The sequence below is a fragment of the Plodia interpunctella genome, chromosome 15, assembly GCF_027563975.2.
Source record: "Plodia interpunctella isolate USDA-ARS_2022_Savannah chromosome 15, ilPloInte3.2, whole genome shotgun sequence".
Taxonomy (NCBI): domain Eukaryota; kingdom Metazoa; phylum Arthropoda; class Insecta; order Lepidoptera; family Pyralidae; genus Plodia; species Plodia interpunctella.
This window is the reverse complement of record NC_071308.1, coordinates 3,393,691-3,416,376: the sequence shown is the minus strand read 5'-3', so window position 1 is coordinate 3,416,376 and position 22,686 is coordinate 3,393,691. Positions and strand designations below refer to the sequence as shown.

General features: G+C 34.7%; 2 protein-coding genes across 14 annotated transcripts in view; one reads left to right on the top strand and one right to left on the bottom strand.

Annotated features, from left to right (window-relative positions):
• Positions 1–2,689: 2,689 nt before the first annotated feature.
• On the top strand, positions 2,690–8,406 carry LOC128675736 (monocarboxylate transporter 1-like). The gene is made up of 6 exons (XM_053755330.2): positions 2,690–2,885; positions 4,715–5,857; positions 6,402–6,956; positions 7,069–7,284; positions 7,598–7,883; positions 8,065–8,406. The coding sequence occupies exons 2-6, from the start codon at positions 4,775–4,777 to the stop codon at positions 8,247–8,249; spliced, it is 2,325 nt and encodes a 774-aa protein (XP_053611305.1). The 5' UTR covers positions 2,690–2,885; positions 4,715–4,774; the 3' UTR covers positions 8,250–8,406.
• Positions 8,407–10,918: 2,512 nt separating this feature from the next.
• Positions 10,919–22,686, bottom strand: part of LOC128675958 (ras-specific guanine nucleotide-releasing factor 2-like) — a 31,954-nt gene continuing 20,186 nt past the window's right edge. For 7 of the 13 annotated variants that reach the window (XM_053755804.1, XM_053755810.1, XM_053755802.1 and 4 more), the window contains 19 exons: positions 22,442–22,624; positions 22,134–22,196; positions 21,972–22,039; positions 21,390–21,462; positions 20,920–21,203; positions 20,360–20,577; positions 20,065–20,167; positions 19,924–19,994; positions 19,645–19,665; positions 18,675–18,824; positions 18,284–18,482; positions 17,935–18,032; positions 17,490–17,623; positions 16,985–17,133; positions 16,653–16,732; positions 16,464–16,581; positions 16,312–16,380; positions 14,984–15,853; positions 10,919–14,945 (listed from right to left, as the gene is read on the bottom strand). In XM_053755804.1, coding sequence (XP_053611779.1) covers positions 15,707–15,853; positions 16,312–16,380; positions 16,464–16,581; positions 16,653–16,732; positions 16,985–17,133; positions 17,490–17,623; positions 17,935–18,032; positions 18,284–18,482; positions 18,675–18,824; positions 19,645–19,665; positions 19,924–19,994; positions 20,065–20,167; positions 20,360–20,577; positions 20,920–21,203; positions 21,390–21,462; positions 21,972–22,039; positions 22,134–22,196; positions 22,442–22,624 — 2,228 coding nt within the window. In that variant the 3' untranslated portion in view covers positions 10,919–14,945; positions 14,984–15,706. Of the gene's footprint in view, positions 15,854–16,311; positions 16,381–16,463; positions 16,582–16,652; positions 16,733–16,984; positions 17,134–17,489; positions 17,624–17,934; positions 18,033–18,283; positions 18,483–18,674; positions 18,825–19,644; positions 19,666–19,923; positions 19,995–20,064; positions 20,168–20,359; positions 20,578–20,919; positions 21,204–21,389; positions 21,463–21,971; positions 22,040–22,133; positions 22,197–22,441; positions 22,625–22,686 lie in introns of all 13 variants that reach the window. The other 6 variants (XM_053755805.1, XM_053755811.1, XM_053755801.1 and 3 more) reach the window with 5 other exon arrangements.

Sequence of the window (22,686 nt, the reverse complement as noted above, 5' to 3'; positions counted from 1 at the left end):
TAATCATTTTTATTTTATTTATTACTAGCTACGCCCAGCGCTTCGCTCCGTGGGACTTTCGTGATAAACATTACCCTTGTGTCCACGTTATATTCTACCCATGTACCTTTCATAACAATTCATCCAATATATGGTTAACTTGTGTGTGAAATGGAGAAAGCAATGGCAAACCACTATCCATTAATAATGCCAAGAAAGTTGTTGTGTGTTTCATTCCACGTAATAACGTGGTTATTACCCTCAGCCATGAGGAATACGACTATGAAGAAGAAGAAGAGAATTTATGTACAAATAAAACTAGAAATATTTGTTTTGAACAAGTATACTTAAAGCCTTCATTAATTTATAATAGGAGATGTGCAAAAGTTTCAATTTTTGAAACGATATGATAATAAAACTAAGAGCTCGCATTGAGTAATTTCGTCACTCACCATGCCACTGCTTTATAAATTTTATATATTTTGCAAATTTTTATATATTTTGTTTATTTGAAAACTTTGTTGACAGGTAGGTAGTAGATAGCCAGATCGTTATAGTAAAAGTTATCGGACTAAAGTTAGGGACTTTGAAAATTTTTAATACTTCTTTTGAAAGACAACATATCGGATATAGAACACATTTATCTTTTACGTTCCTAAGTTACCTATAATAAATCTGTACCTACCTATAACGTTCAGATGATCTTTTTGTATTCCGTGAATGATCTCATCCTAGTCGCCTATCAGACTAGACGTAGCTCTATATTATTGAATGAAGTTACGACATTGATCTGTGCGTAGACAAGTAGTTAATCGATTACATCGAATTAAATCGCAAATTCATTTTTTCAGTTTTTAAGAATAAGTTAATTCAATACAATAAGTATTTATCTACCGAGGTTTATTTCAGTAGGTATTTAGGAAATACCTTTTTTTTTTATTCGTCCAGTAAGTAGTTTTTACGTGAAAAACTATCAAAAAACTACCCAAAAAATACTTTCTTTTGTGAAAAGCTGTGGTGATAGTTAAATACACGGTACCTATCTAATAGTCTGCAGGGATATTGCCGTATTGTTCCGCCCTAGAATAGGACTACTCCATATGCTCCCGTGGATGTCGTACGAGGCGACTAAGAGACAGATAGCCTAATCAGCTGATTGGCAACAATAGCATTACCAAGTAGGGTTGACGTTAGGCAGTACGTAAAATAACAATCGAAGCTACAAAGATTATTTTTTACACTAACCCGAGCTTCGCAGCTTCACAGCCCCGAACATGCGTAGATAACAGAGATAGAGTGTCTTGTAGTCTAGAGGAATATTGTAAGTACGTACTATTGATATAGGTACATAATAAATAATAATAATTATTATTTATTGCAAACACAAGATCCATATCACAAAATAAATAAATATAAAATAAAGTAAAAATACATAAAAACAACAAATGTAGTTCACTAAAAACTTATTTACTTATTAATGGTAATAGGAAACTACCCATTACCATGCGTCAATTTAACCCAACACTTATATGTTGTGGTCGTCAGCAGTCGTGTAGACAGGCTGCGGATAATTTCGTTTTTACACCTATAGACTCTCGACATAAAAGAAGCTATTCTTTTTCTATGAATAGCGTTAAATGAGTCGACCCGAAATTGGGTATACATTTCCGTAGCACTACTAAAGCGCTTTAGGCCCATCAGGTGTATAAAAATATTGTTGTAGACGACTCTAACGCCATTCATAGATTTTAACGAATAGTCTGTCCAGAGTTGACAGGTGTAAAAAGTCTGACAAAAAGACCGAAATAATGTAATTTTCACGTCAGGTGCGGCTTTCAAAAATTTTCTTGCTATCATATTTCCAACTATGCATAAGGCCCTGCGTTGCCGCTCGATATCACTGTTATCCCGTAAGTTCGACGTCACTATATGGCCAAGATACCTGAATTTATCAACTATCTTGATAGGCTGAGCGTTTAGACAAACCTCTGGCATATTGTCCGGAGCCTTGCCCGACCTGAACACCACCATTTCTGTCTTTTTCGCGTTATAAATCAAGTTATGATCTATAGCGTACTTTTCACATTTGGATAAAAGTATCCGCAAACCCCTGATCTTAGGGCTGATCAGCACCATATCGTCAGCATAGCATATATAATCCTCAGTTTTATGCCGGTTACAGGAAGGTAAGTAGGTACCTATATAGCGTACCCAATATAGGACCTATTGAACTACCATAGCATAGGTAGATTCTTTGTTTGGCAACAAAATGTCGGACGTCACGCACGAGTGCTTTGCCTGAAGTTTATTAGCATAATAGACAACGCACGTTATCAATCTCAGTACCAGTTAAAAACCGTTATGCGCGAACGAGACAACCCTAATTTTTATTTCGGTATTTAGGGCCCCCACAAACCTACTCCGGCTACTTCGATCGAAACCTTTCTTACGTTGTTAGTTCTAAATTAACTGACATTGACGCGAAAATATCAAATGTATGTATGGACGCATATGACTGTGTCCCGTATCCAACTAATTCTACTAATATTCTAAATCTGAAAGTTTGTGAGGATGTGTGTATGTATGTAAACATAGAGTACATTTTTCTAGTAGACACATTTGAAATGTTTGTGTGAAATGTGTGCGTCGCGTCGCTTCCTTTAATGGAAGAATCAAACTTCGATGTTATCAAGTTTTTTTTTTCATACAAAGTAGGTACATCAGTATGCGCTCCGCTTTATTAGGTACTCACTGGCCGATACTGATGGGTCGACTTGAGTTCAGTGCATTCACAATGCTCGCGCCGCTATGACACCAGTCCCGCGCGACTGAACTTGGTGTTTACTCTACTGGTTATAAAGTTTACACTTGTTGAACAACTTTCTTATGGATCACTGTCGTCAAAGGTGCGTATGATAGTTACATTTTTTGTATGTAAAGATATTTTCATGAGTATAAGAAACACATAGAAGGTTAATTTTAACCGCGTGCGTTTTTGTTGGTTAAATGGACAATTAAACAATCGAGCGTATTAATGATGTTAATTGACGCGAAATGTATTTATAAAACTGATATATATTTATATTTATAAAAGGACATATATTTATACAACTGATATTTCCATACAATACATTGAGATAAAATAGAAAAGCGTGCATTAATTCAGATTTCATTACAGTTTAAATCGTATAACTCTCCGCTTAGCTCTAGATAGAGCGAAATTTCTGTTTTGTGCCGGCCGTAATTGTGCTAGTCAAAGACTATATTTAACTTGCTACCATTAATATTAGCGATATTCATAAGCGGAACAGTTCGTTATGAAATTATGACTCTCAATTTTATGACTGAACTGATTTGCATTTGAATACGAACGACCTGGAAAATTGCGTTTGCGACCATCCATATTCGTCGTAAATATCTGACACTGATGTTTTTTTTTTCTCGAATAGACTAATATACGTAATATACTTAAGAACCAATATTATCGTTTAACTCGATATTTTTATTCATTTAAACTATATTCCATTCCCAAGTAAGGACAGGCGTATATATGTAATGACTTTAATAATCTAACTGAGGTTAAAGGTCTTGTTACCGAATAATGATACACCTATCTATATCATATTATTACATATATTACCTAAGTAGCTAAAACTCAATGAGTGCAGTCTAGCTCTCGATCCGGTAATTTCAGTAGCCACAATCTGTATACGTAGGAGTAGGCAGGTACCATTTTACTTAACTTGTTAAATGAAAAATTAAAATGTAGCTAATCGATTATAGATAAATAAACATTATGATATTGAAAGCTGTAGGATTTTATGTCATAATATTTTTAAAGTATAATCTATTATATTTTAATAATATTATGGCATAAAATCCTCAAAAATTAGACGAAAGTCGGAGACCAATATAAACTTTGAAAAGTTGACAGAGACTACCAAAAAATAATATATTAGTATTCTAATAAAAAATGGCTCAAATTTAGGGGATAATATATTTATTATCCCCTAAATTTGAGCTAAGGTTGGTCTCTGTCAACTTCACGCCTTCTTATTCATTACTTTAAGAACTTCTGTAATGTTCTATTAAATTGTATGTATGCGTAGACGTAGTAAATATGTGTTTTATATATGTTTTATGTGTAAGTACCTAATTAGTAATTACTCATTATTTATTTGACATTTTCCTGTACGAATTGATTAATGTGTTTATTGTTTTTTCATTAGCATTAGTAAATAATAGACGTACTTATTTAAAATCTGAACTGCTATAAGCACTAAAAAGTATTTGTCTCTATAGCACGAACGGTGACGTCATCCACATAAATTCATACAAGTGTAAATGTTAATCGTACACATTTGTATTGTATGTCAGCGGGTCCGTTTTGCGAAGGTCGTTGCGTATTGATGATGAAGTAATCAAAGACCAATGCTTTCAAATCTTCTCATTTCCTCAATTATTCTCACTTAAGAAAGTACCTAAACAATAAGCTATACGTGCTTCACTTATAATTTATTCAATAATTACTTCATCATACTAATGTAATAGAGTGAGGATCTTGTCGGTGGAGTTCATTCCATTGTTTCTCGTTTAGTCCTTTAATTTAAAAAAATCTATGTTTCGATTTCAAACTATTACATACTACAAAATAATATTAACACTATTTCTTTTTTATCTTTCGTTTACTTAGAGATTTAAGTTATTACCTAAGTGACATGTTTATTTTTTACAGATTATAAGTAATACTACTACTAATGAGTCGCCTAGTCACTAGAAGAAATATTTAATTAAAATGACAGACGACACAGATAACGAACCAAAAGATAAAGATTGTCATAGTAACGGACAGGACTTGAATACAGTAAATTCACTAAAATCAGAAGAAGGACATGATATTGTAGCGCACTACACTAAAGAGAATGTTTCTCCTCCAGTTGAAAGAGTAAAATTTGAAGGTCTTGATGATAAAGATAGCATATGCTCAGATGAATCAAATAATGAGAAACTTCCTCCGATACCTGACGGGGGTTGGGGTTGGGTGGTTGTCGTTTCAGCCTTCCTCGTTTCTGCTTGTGCCGACGGATTAGCTTTTTCATTTGGACTACTACACGAAGAATTCACAAACTATTTCGAAACTACTCAATCAAAAACATCTTTGATTGGAAGCCTTTTCATTGCCACTCCACTATTAGCCGGACCAATAATGAGCGCATTGGTTGACAGATATGGGTGTAGAGTTATGACAATGATTGCTGGAATTCTGTCGACAATCGGATTCCTCTTAGCTGCTGTCAGTAACTCCGTATCGACGTTGTGTTTAACTTTTGGGTTTATGAGTGGTCTCGCAATGGGCATACTTTATGTAACAGCCGTAGTTTCAGTAGCCTTCTGGTTTGATAAAAGAAGAAATTTAGCTGTTTCATTAGCTTCATGCGGAATAGGTTTTGGAACTTTAATTTATTCTCCTATGACGAAATATTTTCTAGAGACATACGATTGGAGAAATACTGTTGTTTTACTAGCTGGTACATTGTTAAATATGTGTGTATGTGGAGCTTTAATGAGGAGTCCAGAATGGCTAAAGATCAAAATGAAGAGGGAACGTAAATTGTCTAAAGCTAGATCGAGAAAATCATCAAGTGGCGGTTCAGTTTCATCAAGATCGGTTGGAGGCGAGTCTCTTTACCTTGATTCTGAGGAACTCAAGACTTTATTAAAAAGTGGAAAGAGTCCAGAATATATTTTAGCTACATTAGCTGAATCTATTGCTGAGGCTGAGAAGTTAGAAACTACCACACAATTGAATGCAGAACCTACTTATAAAAGAATGCATTCAGCTATACATTTGCCTACTTTTGTCCAACAACGAGAAAAAGTAAGTCTTATTAACTACTTTATTGAAATTACATGTAGCCTAACTATTGCAAGCGGCAAAAAGTAGTCTTTCACCCTATTTTTAAAAAAATTACTTATCAAAATTATACACTACAACAAAATAAATTATATTTTAATGATCAAAAAGTTTTATAAGATTTTCATTCAGTTTAAATATAAACAGTTTAAACATTTCAGGTAAATATGGAAAATTTGATATGAACACAAGGATTGATTCGTCATAATGCTTCAGTAGATTTAAGTATTTAGTGCGTATATGTTAAGTTCCTATAACGAATACACTTGTGGTACTGAAATATAAATAATTATTATCGTTTTGTGTGACTATCTAAAAATAATATTTCAACACATATCGTAATTTCTATATCGTATTTAAATGTTTATCGTTAAATCTTACTTTAGATAATGCGAATATATTAATTCATTTATATTTATTTGGCATTTCAATTTGTGTTTTTAAAGTGTAAATTATAAAGGTATCTATTAAATATTAACTTATTTAATAATACATACTATTATTTCAGGTGCCAGCAGAGGTTATAGAAAAATTGATGAGTAATACACAGCTTTACAATATCATATTAGAAAATTATCCAGATTTACTTACACGACGAAAGTCGGAGACCAATATAAACGTTGAAAAGCTTACAGGAGACACTGCAAACGAACCTCCTAAACTCCCCATGCAAATTAAAATAAAGAAGCATAAAGATGAATCTGAGCAAAATAAAAATAAACATGATATTTTACATGCTGCAAAGTCGAGAGATGGTGATAATACAATTGCGGAGAATAATAAAGATACCTTAGGTAATGCAGAAAAAACTAAAGATAAAACACATCATCACTACACTTCCCACAAAGATGTGAAATCTCCTCCCCCTGTAACCAGTAATTGGATAACTAGGCAGATTTCTACCGATCATCACTATCTTAAAGATATGCCTTTATATAGAAACACCATCATGTATCGTGGAGCCATGATGAATATCCCAAGATATAAATTGAGAGCATCTTCTTTGCCGGATATTTACAGGAATTCAATGTGGTCCATAGCTTCTGAATCTGATGATGAAATAGTAAGTTGCGAATTTCGTATACCTCTTAGTGATCTTTCTCGGTTGTTTAAATAGCAAATTAACAAAATTAAAAAGGAGCTTAAAAAACTTAATAATGATTTAAATTTTACAGCATTGGTATCATCACTATTGGAATACCATCAAGAACACCTTTGACTTCAATATGTTCACCGAATTCCACTTCCTCATGTTCAACTTGTCTTCCCTTATTCTATCAGTGTGGTTTATCGTGCCTTATTTCTTTCTCATATCTTACATGACAGAGAAAAGTATTGACGGTGGTGCAACTATGATCAGTATTATTGGAGTCGCCAGTGCTATCGGAATAGTAAGTTGATTAATGATGTATTTAGTTTTCTTTCAAACATTTTACTTTTTGTAGTGAATGTGTGTGCTATTTTCATTTTGTTTATCGTTCAATCAGTTTTGTTAGTTAATTATATTGAAATATATCTCGTCAATGTATCACCTTAGCAACAAAAACAATAGATTTATTCAAAACAGGGATTTGTACCTACTTATAAAAGAAATAGTTATCTAGGTTCACTAGATTAAAGTCAAGAACCTGTATACTCTTCTATTCTTACGAATTATGAACTTACTATTTTTGCTGGTATTATTGAAGAACTAATCACTTACAGGTGGCCTTAGGCTGGGCCGGGGACCTACCCTGGGTGCACGTGACAAAGACTTATGCCATCTGCCTAACCATCTGTGGTTTATCCGTCGCCGCATATCCCATCTTCATCACCAACTACTGGGCCTTGACTGTAATCTCAGCCATATTTGGACTGTCTTTCGCCAGCTCCTACTCATACACTCCGGCTATTCTGATGGAACTGATGCCAATAGATCATTTCACTATCGCGTATGGACTGATATTGCTGAGTCAAGGGATTGGACATTTGGTTGGACCACCTATTGGAGGTTAGTGTTTTCTATTTCGAAAATTGTCATCTTTTATTAATTAAATAAACATTATATGTTAAAAATATAATAATTATTCACTGCCATCTATCACGATAGATTGGAATACTGATGTTAGTTATTCTTTGACGCAATAGATTTCGAAAATAATAAATAACTAATAAAATAAATGTTTCCTTAGGTATGCTGTACGACTTGACCGGATCCTGGGAGCTGACATTCTACATGGGGGGCCTATGGTTGGTGATCTCTGGTGTGTGTGTGGCGGTGATCGCCTACACGCCGGATGTGCGCATGTGCGGGCGAGCACAGCTGCTGAAAGAGGCCGAGGCGGAAAAGACTGAGACCGAGGCTGTCAGTGTGTAGGCAAGCCTTGTATGTGTGTCTGGCGGTGATTGCGTACACGCTGGATGTGCGCATGCGTGAATGCGACTTCAGATGCTGAAAGAGGCCGAGGCGCAAAAGACTTATACCAATGCTAAGAATATGCAAACTTTAGTAAACGATACTACTTATGTGTATAGACATTGTTTTTTTTTTTTTTCATTAATACTTTCTCGAGCGCGCTTTTTATACTACTGCCCATAAAAGTAGTGTTTAATAATGTTTTCATGGTTCAAGTAGACTTATATTTTTATATCAAGTAAGTATTTCCATTTATTTAGCACTTTGAAATCAGACCATTAATTGCTAAATAATAAGAATATAGTTTAGTATAACATGTAGGTAGGTACAACAATTCATGTACCATCACGGTGTTTCATCTTTATCACACAATTTCGGAAGTGACTTCGATCTCATTAGGTATCTACATCTACGAGGGCTGCTATTTATGTATCCGGAATAACAAAATTAAACAAACATATATTATTACATATGGTTTTATTGTTTCTCGAAGTATTCTCCGCGATGATCTATGCACTTCTGCATACGATGAAACCAATTTTCAAAGCACTTTTTCCATTCTGATTGAGGTATGTCCAAAACGTGTGTTTTGAACGCATCAACGGCCTCTTCGCGGCTCGAAAAACGTTGACCACGTAATTTATTTTTAATGTTTGGAAATAAATAAAAATCATTGGGTGCCAGGTCGGGGCTGTACGGCGGATGACCCGTCAATTCAATCTTTTGACCCTCCAAAAAATTATTTGTTTCAGCCGACTTGTGGCAGCTAGCATTGTCGTGATGAAGTATGATTCTGCGTTGTGGGTTGTTCTTTCGTATTTTTTCAAAGACTTCTGGCAAACAAATGGTGGTGTACCATTCAGAATTAACCGTCCTACTATTCTCTAGTGGCACTGTAGCTACATGTCCGTTGATACCAAAAAAACAAGCGACCATTTGCTTTAAAGTGCTTCTCGCACGAACAACTTTTGTTGGATTCGGTTCATCTTGAAAGACCCACACCGTTGACTGCTGTTTAGTTTCAGGGTCATAAGCATAGATCCAGGTTTCGTCACCTGTGTAGATATTATAAACAGCTTTTGACGTGCCACGGTTGTATTTTTTTATCATTTTCTTACACCAGTCGACACGAGCCTGTTTTTGATCTACGCTCAAGTTGTGCGGAATCCAACGCGAACAAATTTTTTTAACAATTAAATGTTCGTGTAATATCGCGTGTATACTCGTCATACTAATGCCCAGAGACGCCTCTATCTCGCGGTATGTAACATGACGATCTTGCATTACTAATTGTCGCACAGCATCAATATTTTGTTGTACCACTACCGATTTAGGACGACCCTCCTTAATTTCATCCGTGAGCATAGACCGTCCACGTTGAAATTCCTTAAACCAATAATACACAGTGGTTTTCGATGGTGCTTCATCTCCAAAAGTTAAAATCAGTTGTTCGATGCACTGTTTTTGAGTTAATCCACGCCGAAAATCATAATAAATCATCGCGCGAAAATGTTCACGAGTTAAATCCATGGCAATGAAGACAAGCTATTTTCAAAATTGGCGCCAATTGAAAAAAACAAATGACAGGGACATGAAAAATATTTATTCTCTAGCCGAAGAGTTCTATTTTCAAATGTTGTAATTACTTTTTAAATATTCTAGAATTATTGGCCAGTTCCGGATACATAAATAGCAGCCCTCGTATATGAAGTTTAGACTGCCAAGAAATATGTTATGATCAATAACTCTCAACCCTGTACTTACTAAAAAACGATGAAAGATCACTCGGACAAGTACAATTTCTGAATCATCAAGGTGTGTAAATCTATATTTAATAAAAGCACCACATACCTACTGATCGATGACAATATTTTATCAGCTAATTTTAATCACTAAACAAATACTACAGGTACTTATAACTTCAGTTTGCTATACCTAGTTATTTTTATAGAACTACTTATTTACATGCAATATAATAAATAAATAAATAGTAAGGATTAAGATTAAATTTATTAAATTAAACTTAATGGATATTACGAAATTCCATCCCAATAGGGGTGAAATAGGTTCACCCCTATAGGGATGTAATTTTCAAAATCTAATTAATGCGTTATTTTTTTTACTAATTACAACTTTAAATTGCAACCCCTATTTCACCCCCTTAGGGATGGAATTTCGAAATATTCTTTCTTAGCGGACGTCACCTAGTCACAACAACCTTCCTGCCAAATGTCATCTTCATGGGCTCAGTAGTTTTCGAGATTTCGTGATACGTGATAGTGATTTCCGCTTTTATATATATAGATAGCAATACATAGGGACGCTTTAATATGGTCTAGAATCAAATCATATCTAACGGAGACGATCTAACCTAATATTGCCGATAAGCACTTCCAGTTTATCAAAACTAACCGGTTCCATTTACGCCGACGTCGTTTATTGGTTTGGTTAAAATGCTAATAATAATATCTTTGCCTCATTGGTTTTTGTGTACCTAATTTTAAATTTAGTGATTGCATTGAAAGTCAATCGATGAGTCAAGATGGTTAGTTTGGATCACAATAGATCAATTATAATAAAATACGTATCTTATCAAATATCATCATCAGGGAAACAAATCAAACTCATGGTTAAACTTTACAATGACAACTTTATTGTGAAGGAAACAACAATTGATTGATGTCAGAAGGTCAACAACAACAGGCATCTGAGCAGCTAAATACTGTATGTAAGACATCTCAGTCAAGTTTAATCTGTATGGAAACGACTATGGCACCACATGTATTTGTCAATAACAATAATAATGGATTTACGAAAAAAAATTTACTTCGATGGCTCTGCGTTGGAAATGATGGAGGAGGATCGTGAAGTCAAGAAAACGTGCAAAGGACTACCAAGAGGGAGACAACCTGTCAGCCATTTCAGGTACCGCTGAAGAGGTCTAATGGTTTAGAATGCGTATTTGCGAGTAACATATTCGTAACGTTACCAACAAAATTTGTACGGAAAGTTAAGAACGTCTCTAACGTACATAAAAGTTACTATTTATTTTCCATATACATTTTAACGTCGACGATAATGCCACATTAAGACCTCTAAAGAGCCGACTAATACAAATACGGCGGCCTTGGGTGGCTGAGCCATCGAGGTAAGTTACAAAAAATCACAAAATCTTACCCTAGCTAGTTGGGTAATTACTTATATTTAATTTAGCAAACACAACCCAAAATCTCGTGTCATTATATACAAAGCCACCAAATGCTAGTCACAGTATAGAGTATTGTTATACCTAGTGATATTCTTCCTCCGATGTATGCAAGATCCCCATGCATATAACAGGCTGCTCGTATGAGCGTTCAAAATTTAAGTATCGTATTGTTGTGTCGTTTCGTTATGTCATATAGTTAAGGCGCTCTTCGCCGCCGCACACTAGCGCCACTTTCACATTTTTGACAATTTCTTTCATTTCTTAACGTAAAATATTCGCGTTCATGATATGTCTGGATAGTATCAATGCACAGAAATAGCATTTCTAGAAGAATATTTTATAATCCCTAGTTACAAGAATTAATAATATTGATGAATAGAGAAAATTACTAACTAATTAAATCAATATACCTTTTTTAGAAAATTAAGACTTGATATTTTTCCAGTAAACAGTAAACACCGATGTAATTCCAACAGAATATTGTATTAATAGGTAGGTACACATTGTATTACTTGATATAAATAATCAATATAATCTTTCTTTTTAATTAATTAATCAACAATTTTAAAAAATATGAAAAATATGTTTTTGGAGTAAGTATCTAGACTTAGTAAATAGGTAGGTATATTAATTGCATGAATTTTAGATAATAATTTAATTCATCATTGTAGATGTTAAATGCATGAAATGAGGTTCATGTGCTTATAATTATTACGAAAATATACTAAAAAATTCATCTACTTACATAATATCCTAAGATCTACTCTTTTGTAAAACAAAATAATCGAATGATTAAAATTTTCGGTGGTTATTCATGCAAAAATATTATTTATTAATCTCTGGGTACATAGCTTTCATAATATCCATTATTTTAGGTAACTTTATACTAATGATATAAAATATTTTAAAATAGAATAAAATGTTGAGCGATGTAGATAGTTTTTTACAACATTTAGTAACAACATTTCATAGTTTTCCTCTATAATATTTAGAATTTGTGTGAAGAGGTAGTTCAGAAGAGATATTCAACATTCATAATTACCTATATTTAAAATATTCTTAATGATATTCATAAGAGATTTAAAATCGAAGCGTAGTGATTTATATTTTTCATAAGTTTCATAATTTTCAACATGGATATAATAATTTTATTTTCTATGTTCCATTTTTTACATACAACACATAAGGAAATGATAGTTACATACAAGTACATACGTAATGGAAGGAAGACAATATTTATAACAGAAGAATATACTTACTCTACCAAGTGAACGGAACCTAAACTCTACTAATTATATAACACATAGATTTCAACAGCCTTTTGAAGTGTTAATACTTTATAAAATTGTGCACATTTAAGCTAAAAGTGGAAAATATCCAAATACTTTTAAGATCAATTTCAATAGGTAGGTAGATACACTTTTAACTATCTTACAAACGCTACACATATAATAAACTACATCGAGTCAGAAATAAGATCTCGTCATATATATCTAAAATTCCTGCAGATTTTTTACAGTCAAGAATTGTTCGGTTCAGTTTATATATTTCCTTATATACTAACAAATATTCGAGCCTAACATATAATTTAACACTAACATTAAATGTCATAGAAAAAGACGTAGAAAAGACTTACAGACAATACTATTCTCACTTGAAATCACGTTAGGTTACATCAGACGGTGGGTGGACAATTTTAACATGCATTTCTACTGAACTGAACAGATTAATCAATTTTAGAAATTGATTGATTTCATACTATACTTAACACATAAAATCAACACTTTTTTTTAGAACTCCGAAATATTGTTCACTATACAATAAAATATTCTTTAAGGTGTTAATAAGTTAAAGTATTAATGAATGTTATATGCTATTAATGAATTAAGTATTTGTAAATGCCATGAAAGGTCACTCCTTATGTGTAACGAATCTACACTGTACTTAAAACACAGAGGTTTCATGATGCTTCCCAGAGGTAACCCACAAGCTTACTCTTATAATATAACAAGCACAAGATACCAACAGGGAAATATAAAGATTATTGTATAAAAGCAGTCGAAATCACATCAACAACCATAGGTAACAGATAACAACCACGTCCACAATATTTGAAACGTTTATTCTAATATAATTTTACTTATGCAATCCTATACATCGTCTAGATCGAAACTTTGCATAATTTGATTCATTAAAAGTATTTTATTAAACGGACCCCAAAAGCGAACTCACATTTTTCGTAAAATCTTACGTTGTAATTATTGGTATCTAGTTTTTTTTATTAATTCTACATTAGCAAACGGACACAATACGGTTCCTTGTCGGATGTATAGTATTTTGTGTTTTTCCTGGCTGGCTGTCTGGGTCCTTGTTAGACTATTTCAAAATTTAAAAACTAATTATTTATGATGAAATATAGATATATACAAACCAATAAGCGGTTATTCTTTAGATATGTAACTGTACTCTTTATTTTATTCTTTAAAAAGTTGCTACTGTTATATATATACTTAGAATTGCGGTCATTATTGCCGATAAAGGAAAAAAGAGGATTTTTTAATTTAGCCTTCTTAATTTTATTTAGTTACATGTAATTTTTTTGGTTATGATAAGTTTAGCATTTTATCTTTACGGGATAATTTTCCTGCTTCAGTACTTCTAACCTATGGTTCACAGTTGACAAGTACAAAACAGTACGTTTTTGGAAAATCCTAACTGGACCTGGCCTTCATCTAAAGAAAAAAAATTAACAAAAATTAACTGAAAGTGAGCATCAACACAGGAAAAATCACGTCGATATCACTTTGTTTGCATCATCCTATTCAGAATTATGCGTTATGTTCAGAAATAGTGCTTTACACCAACTTATTTCTCAATGTAGGGCTGTACTCTGAAATCTTTTTAAAATTAAACCAGAAAATAAAATTTGATGATTGGATTATCATCCTATAAAATACGCTCAGAAATATAATTACGATTTGCAAATAATCTAACTATTTTTAAAAAATTAAAGCCATTATATATATCTTTTGTAAGCCGTTCGTCAAACGAGAGTTTGCTTCTGCCGTCCGCTTTAAACTTTACTAATATTCACATTTTCTCCCTAAATTATAATGTATGATAAATACTACTTATTTATATTACTGAAATAAATAAAACAATAAAGCATAACTGTTACTAGGCTGTGTCTGTACGTACATATAAGTTATTAAAGAAAAACAATTATAAGTCTTTATGGAACCAACAGAAGCCAAAACAACGCTTTTTAGATTTTTTTGCCGGTATGTTTGTTCGCGTATCACGCAAAAATGATGATGGTCTAAAATCATAGGTAGGTTAGGGTAGGTAGGTTTCATCGCAATACGTTGCTTAGAACCAGAGGTATTGACAAATTATTTATAAGACACGGACGTAACCGCGGGCAAAACTTAGTAATTAATAAAAATCTGCTGTAGTTTTGCGACCAAACTCATGTATGACGTCAAACCTCTATGAGAAAGGGAATGTTTTTGTTCCCTCTCAGCTGTGAAGGGTCGCCCATTCCATTGGAGGTTATTACACAGAGTCGATGGGACCAAACACTGTTCAATCAGGTAATGATTTGGTTAATTAATCTACTAACAAATAACAAAATTTTAAAAACCTTTAATGTTCCTACGTACTTTGTCCCTATGTATAACGCGGATACCTAATCTAGCTTATGATTGATTATAGTTAAAAGTTTCTGCCGATTTTTTAACTTTTACCTACGTTTATAACATAATGTTTTTGTAAGTACGTGGTTTTGTTCGTTTTCAGTTACATAAGCTATAAGCTTAAAAATAAAGACTGAATTTTACAGAAAAAAAGCTTTTTCAGATGCTGAAATTTACGATCGAGATGGTTGTTAGCTAAATATGATTTACGAAAAATAGTTCAGCCGTTTCAATATATCACAAAAAAATATATGGAATGTAAATATGTAGTTCTTTAAACATGAAATTTCCAATATAATTAGCGCATGTAGTAACGATAGTTTACGATAAACGAAATTAGACAACTAAACTTTGGAAGTTCAAACAGTTATCTAAGCGTGAAATCTCTATCGGGACAGATACAGGAATAAGACAATAACAGAGTTCCGTGAGCGTGAAACTTCCACTGTACTCGCGCATCCTTAGCGCTCGTGCCGTAGAGGCGCGAGGGCAGCCAAGGAGGCGCGGCGCCGGCGCTAGGAGGCGGGGGACGCGGGCGCGGCCGAGTGCGAGTGCAGCCCCGCGCCCGAGCCCCGCGCCACCCGCGGCTCCATCTCCAGCGACAGCGTGTACTGCCGCTCCTCCGGGATCACCAGCGAACGGTCCAGGAGGAAGTCGCACACCTTTGAAAGAAGAAATGGGTTTGCACGGTCGAAGATTCCTTCCTGTCGTCGTATTCCTCATGGCTGAACTTCGTGGCCATTAAGTGGAGTGAAACACACCTAATAACCTTGTTGACAATATGAATAGAGTTCTTTGCCATTGTCTTTTCCATTTCACACACTACATAATATATGATAATCAATTAAAATGGTGACGGAAACAAGAGATGGCGATGAAAACTATTATACATGAGTCCAATTGATACAAACTCACGTAATATATAGGATTCAATAATGGAACATTTTAGTTCACATGCGGACTGCGGTGGACCACCACCACTTCAACAAGACTCACAAAAAACGTTCGTCCAAATGAAAAAGTTAATCTTTCTAAAATAATAATTCAGGTTTCTTTCTTCTAATAAAGTTTAGAACATAGAACTTGGTACCTATTTTATAACGTATCCTAAAATACACACCTTAGGAATGTGATCGATTTTGTAAGGTGTCTGCTGAAAGTTTCTTATTTCTCGAATTACATGTGCTATCTGAAAAAGGAACAATTAAATTAATCTAGATGTATTTATATAAGGTTTTTACTACAGATATTCTTTTGTCATTACCAACTTACCATTCTCATTTTAGAAAAGTTTAGAAGACCATCGGGAGTATAGTTTGAAGTCCCTTCCTCTATGAATGATAAGTCTGATAAATACATTCCTAAATAAGGGATGCATGGAGGATCACACCTGTAAGACAACAATGTAGTAAGAAATAAAAATTATTACAAATCAAATTGTGAAAAGGATATTTTAGTTACCTATGAAGTGCATCTCTCAGGATTCGGAATCGACATTCGGACGATATTATTGTTTGCATCCTCTCTATAGTCTGCTTAGTCTGCAAATGTTTAAAATTGCATCATAAATTTAGCACAAGAAAGAAAGTGGCTACAGAAAATTAAAACTGATAAATCCATACCATCCATTAAATTTGCCATCACTTTCTTTTCTTTTCCTTTTCTCCTTTCAATTCCCGGCTTTTTCTATTCTTACCTTACCGTGTTTACCACAATTACACCTTTCTTTATCTGCCTTTATCTCTAAACAGTGAAAACTACGAATGCGAATAAATTACGTTGCAAAAACTCACAGTTTTTGATACTTTCTCCCAAGTCTTCTTCAGCCTGTAGACAGATGTGTTAGACAAGGCCGCGCAAACTTGCAAAACCCCGTTGAAGTTGTGTAAGCATCGCGCGATGTCTGCCACAGCAGCCCATTTCTCTATAGCAGCTACACGACCTGTTATAACATGAACATTAAATATCTATTTAATTTTATCTGTACTAATTTGAGTATTACCAAATAGTTATCAAAGCGACCGAAAGGAGTTTTACGACCAAATATTCAAAATTTTCTTCAATTTTATCCGCCTTTATTTTCTGATCTTATAAAAGATCTGTTTTTATATTTTATTATAACTAAATTATTTGTGCATTATCTGATAAGTTTATTATATATGATTAGCTTCATTTAGAGACTATGGAGATTTGTGATTCCTCTTTGTCCGATGAATTGAGAATTTTCATAAGGGCTAAGCAGTCTGGCCAAGTTTTCACTACTTTCATATAGGCACTATCATTTTTTAGAAGACTTACCAACTAAAGTGTACTTCTTAAGTATCTCCGAGATCACCAGATTGGAGATGTGGTTGAAGTGCGCCGTCATCATCAGGATGTGTGGCGCGCGTTCCGCCTTGTCTGCCTTCGTCCACGCCTGTCCCAGGAACTCTCTGAACAAATTGTGATCAATTTTTTTGAGTTGTTTAAAGATACACTTACTTTCTTATCGTGTGTCATAGCTAGTCCTGTTGTTAGATTTCATTCAACTAGCGTTAAGTCTTCTGACATGTCTTACATCTAGCAAGTAGTACCATATCATTTCGGTAAAGGACAACATTGCGAGGAATTTAAACACTAATCGATTATTTAGCTCACTAGTATGTACATGCGGTATCTCTTCACTAATTTAAACATTATCCATGGTAACGATGTGTTAGAAGTTAAGAATAATATTTTTTTAAGTAGCTAGGTAGTTACTTACTCGCTGTGTATAGAGCTGAATATTTGATAGTCCAAGTAGGTCATTTGCTCAGCGATTTCAAGAGCCGACAAAGTTTCGATACTCTCCTTTGTTGGAACCTATAAAACAAATTTCACGTCATTTTTTTATGGTACACTTAGAACAGCATACGAGTATACTGGTCGCTGGTATGTGATCATCGTCTGCCTAGAAACTACCGCGTGATATCACTGTGTTGTCGGCTCGTACGCCTCAAAAGTCTAGTTTTGTTCGAGGTAAAGTTACCTTCGTATATACCTAATCGTTTAGTACTACTCTCAGACCCAGTTCTCGAGATATAACTTGTCATGTTTGAGGTAAGTCAATTTACTCGTGGCGGTGCAAACAGAGCCTTGAGGTCCACAGTGCGGTCGGGCGCCCGCTCCAGCAGCCGCAGCAGCTGCGCGGCCGCCTTGTGCTCCGCGGGGAGCAGCCCGGGACTGCCTTCTATCTCCTTCAGGAAGTCCATGGTCAGGCCACGGAGACGCTCGTTGCTCCAGAAGTCGTAAGAGTGTTTGGAGATCCAGTGCCTTTGAGGAGCAGATTTTTAATTAGCTACTATTTTATTTTGAAATACAACATCAACAAATCAAATATCGGTATCAAATATTCGGTAACCGGATTTTTTAATTTCTTCAAAAACCTACGTTTTTTGTACGCTTAAATTGTCACAATTTCCAAATCGTAAGATTTAAGATTGTATAATATAACACGATTATCACCTCAAAACGTTAAGGACTCTCATAGTAGCAGCAGTGGAAATAACCGAATCCCTTCTTGTGGCTGGTGGCGAAGTAGGTGGTGGCGAGCGAGGATTTGAAGATGCTGAAGTAGCCACAGCAAACGCCACAGCTGCGGTCGATGTACTGCTCCTAGACCATATATCCTTAGTTATTAAAAGAACTTTTATTGTTTTGAAAATATTTTCTTGATTATCGTATAAGTTAATCATGAATCACTTTAAAGATTTTAGATCTTTTTATTTTATAGATAGAAAGAGAAAAGAACGTAAATTAGTATCTATAGTAGTAAATAAAAAATAAACGACAGTACAGATAAAGACATTTATAGTGAAATCATGCAAAGATTTAGTGAAAATAAAACATGAAGCAAATACAAGAATACAACAGAGGAGCAAAAGGTATAAAGTGAAAATATCACCTACGACAGAAGTGTTAGTTCTAGGCCTATGTTACTTAAATAAGACATGCAGAAGTATTGTTTATTTAATATTTATTTTGGTCTTTTTTATCGAGTTGCTTATACACCAAAGCAAAAATCTAATCTATAAATGTACAAAAGTGCCGAAATTATATTAATTTGTTCGGAACAAATGTACATAAATATAAATATATAACATCTAAAATATCATCAGCCGAAAATTTTATTGTATAAAAATCTAAGTAGTTTAATGTGCCTGTGTCTTAAGAAATTATCAATGTGTACAATACTTGTTTGGTAAATGAAATGTGTGATCATGGTCTAAATATGAGCGACCTGTGAGTGGGTCCAGTCTTTGTGTGTTTGCCATTGTGATCGAAATCTTGTGACTTTGAGGGTTTGCATAGATTTATAAAAAAGGGAAAAATAACAGACGTGTCTAGGTAAATAAAGCCAAATTTTATAAAATATTCTTCTACGGCACCTCTACGGATTCTGAACTCTACTCTTTTACCTTCACCGACCACTCACCACAACAGGTCTTTTCCAAAGCTGTTAAATGAATATCACGTTATTATTCAACCGTTAGAAATGCATGGCGATAAGTTAAAGCCTATCTGAGACGTTGACTGACGAAGAATTCGTGCACAAGCTTCATAAAGATTGACAGATTGAAATATCCGATTTTGAATAAAAGGTGAGATACATGCCACAACACTGAGAACTGTGAGCTCTCGATGTGCGATCGAACTGATGTTAATTAATATGAATTGAAATAAATTTTAGTACACAAAGGGGTAAATTGTTTACCTTCTGTGCGACTGTCGGAATGATGTGATGACCACACCTGCTTTAGGTTGGCTTGTTTCACGACGATAGTTCTGAAAGAAAAATAATATAATGTGGTGCAGTTTTAAAAGTTTTATTTTTTTGCGTGAAACGATTGGTTACCTGAACTTGGGACACTTGTGACGTGACGGAGGACCTGGGTTCGGAGCCGACCCAGTATCTGCGGCGTTCGCTGTTGATTGACGAGTTAGTGTAGCGCCTTTCACTGTATACATGATAATTTATATTACTTATACTATAATTTTCACAATTTTTCTAAGTACATACCTACAACCGAAACATGTCTTTGTTAAATGCGATCGTAGTTACTGTTTGTTTTCGACATTTTACAAATAAGTATGGAAGATAAGATGTATATATTTCATGAACGAACACAGTGAACGTATGATTTTTTCACCTAACAGATCTTCTAGGAGCGTATCGTGCTCCAGAATCAGACGCCCGTCGTTGTTCTTCAGCGGTGTTAGCTGCGGCGTCGCGGGCGCTGTCGGAGCGCCGGCGCGCCTCTGAGGCGGCGGCGGCGGCCGAGGGCTGCAGCCGCCGCGGCGACTCCGACATCGTGCGGACCCGCTGACAAAGGTTATACGTATGTTGTGTGTACAGCTGCTGGACAAACTGCCATGGCTGATAAGTTAGCTTTTTGTTTGTCAAAAGACGAAAGCTAGTACGAAAATAGCAATTTCACACTCAAATTCACATGATGACGATGAGTAAGTGTTACTTTATATGATGCTACTTGTGCAATTTTTCGTGGATACAGAGATGTCGTACATGAAAAATAAAACCTAAACAATATAAAATTATTTAGAGTGTACCTATCAAAGTAATATGAATTAAGAAGGGGTATATAGATGGAAAGAGCAAATGACAGAACAAAATGGAGGGATCTTACATACTGTGCAGACCTTACATAACCGGGAAAAGTTCAATAACATAGAAGGTAATAAAAACGCTTACCTCAGAAAACCTTTGAGAAATTTTGAAATTATCAGTAATCTTATATTTGCTGTTCTTCTCTTGCTCTTCCTCCTTATACTTCTTGTCAGTGTCTTCATCACTCTGGTCCACTAGCTCAATGCTTTCATCTTTCATGATCGTAGCGGCTGCTGCGTCATTATCTTTGGTAGGAGACCTCTTCTCTAGGGCCTTGGTTGTATCTGTATTGTCTACTGGGCTTGTCTTCTTGGGACTGCCGACTAAAGTCACTGAGCTTATAGCCCCAGGAGACGATGGCGATGCCCCTTTTATATTTAAGAATATAATAATGTATTAAAATTAAACAATAAAGCATTAAGTAATTAATGCCTTATGACTAAGAAAATTCTTCTCAAGAGAAGTATGTACGTAAGTAGTTTTACCAACACTATGACCAAATTAATTTTGTATAGATTCTCATAATATCGTCTATGTATACATTAAACAATTACCTTTGAGCGTTTCATTACTCGAAGAAGTCGCCATGATCTTCGGTATAGTTAAATGACTGTTGTCTTCCTCCGTCTTTAGTTAGCATTAGAAATGGATATTTAAATACATTAGTAATCTAAAAATAACCTCTTCAATTGAGTTAATGAGCTAGTATGTCTATGATTAAATAAATGATTGAAGAAGTAAGAATGCTGTGCGTTTTGAAATCGATTTCAGGAAACCAAATATACATCTACTTAACCCAAGCCGGCCGAAGCGAGCAAAATATGGAGAAATGGTTACGAGTCGTAGGAAGGATGCTGCCTGCTCATGTGGTATCTCTACCCGGACTATCTCCTACTTAATGTGTTGTCCTACGTGTATGTATAACGCTACGGACAATACTTTGGCAGTAGCGAGGTACTGGTCCCTACAAATTTAAACGCCAAATTTGACTCGCTCAGAAGAAGAAGGAAAGCAAAAGGTCGCCAGATCGTGATCTTCTTAAAGCCTTCTTAATGTAAATTGGCTGTGAAACTTTCAACACTGCCTGATATAGAAAAAACTGTTTATCCAATATTAAACAAAAAGTTATTTCTCACCTTACTAACTGATGAAGTTCTTCGAGATGGTGCTGTCAGATATGGCGACAACTTGTCATCATCTTCACCTACAATTGAAATATATAATATTCTTCAATTCACGAGTAAAGTATGTATTAAGAATCTCAATAAATAGACAAGATAATAAACAAAATTTATTACTTTTTCTTGAAGCTCTCCAAAACCGAGATTGCCAATCACGATCGCTGTACTCAGAGCCATATCCTGGTAATAAATAACGAAAGTGTTTTTGTCATCATGTTCATTTAAATTAAAATACATAAAATGATTGACAACTGTTTACTATAGTAAAGTATTGCCCATTAAATAAGTAACCTTGAAATATTTTCATATTTACACTCACCAGAACCTTCATTCATTGAGTCGAAAGTGAATCGAAAAAATCTTTCATAATCTGTTCTCCTATTCTATCCTATAAAAACCATTCTATCAATAATGGTGATGATTACCAGAAACGGAACTAGCCCCACTAGTTTTCCTCGTGGCATCGGGCGGAGGCGCCAGTTCCAGTTCCTGCTGCGACTGCTCGTAGAACACCTGCTTTAGAGCCTCTAGTACCGTCACGCCGTCAGTAAATACACGGTACGTTAGCAGGAACGTGTTTAGGAAGTCCACAGACAGGAAGCGGAGATCTGAAAGACATTTGTCTAAATCAACACAAAAAGATGACACTGCTAAGTAATAGTCATTATTA

What these genes read in the sequence shown, in the direction of transcription:
- LOC128675736 (XM_053755330.2), top strand. Translation starts at nt 4,775, where the DNA reads ATGACAGACGACACAGATAACGAACCAAAAGATAAAGATTGTCATAGT. An exon ending in TCGCCAGTGCTATCGGAATA is followed by an intron (nt 7,285 to 7,597) that starts GTAAGTTGATTA and finishes AATCACTTACAG; the next exon opens with GTGGCCTTAGGCTGGGCCGG. An exon ending in GGTTGGACCACCTATTGGAG is followed by an intron (nt 7,884 to 8,064) that starts GTTAGTGTTTTC and finishes ATGTTTCCTTAG; the next exon opens with GTATGCTGTACGACTTGACC.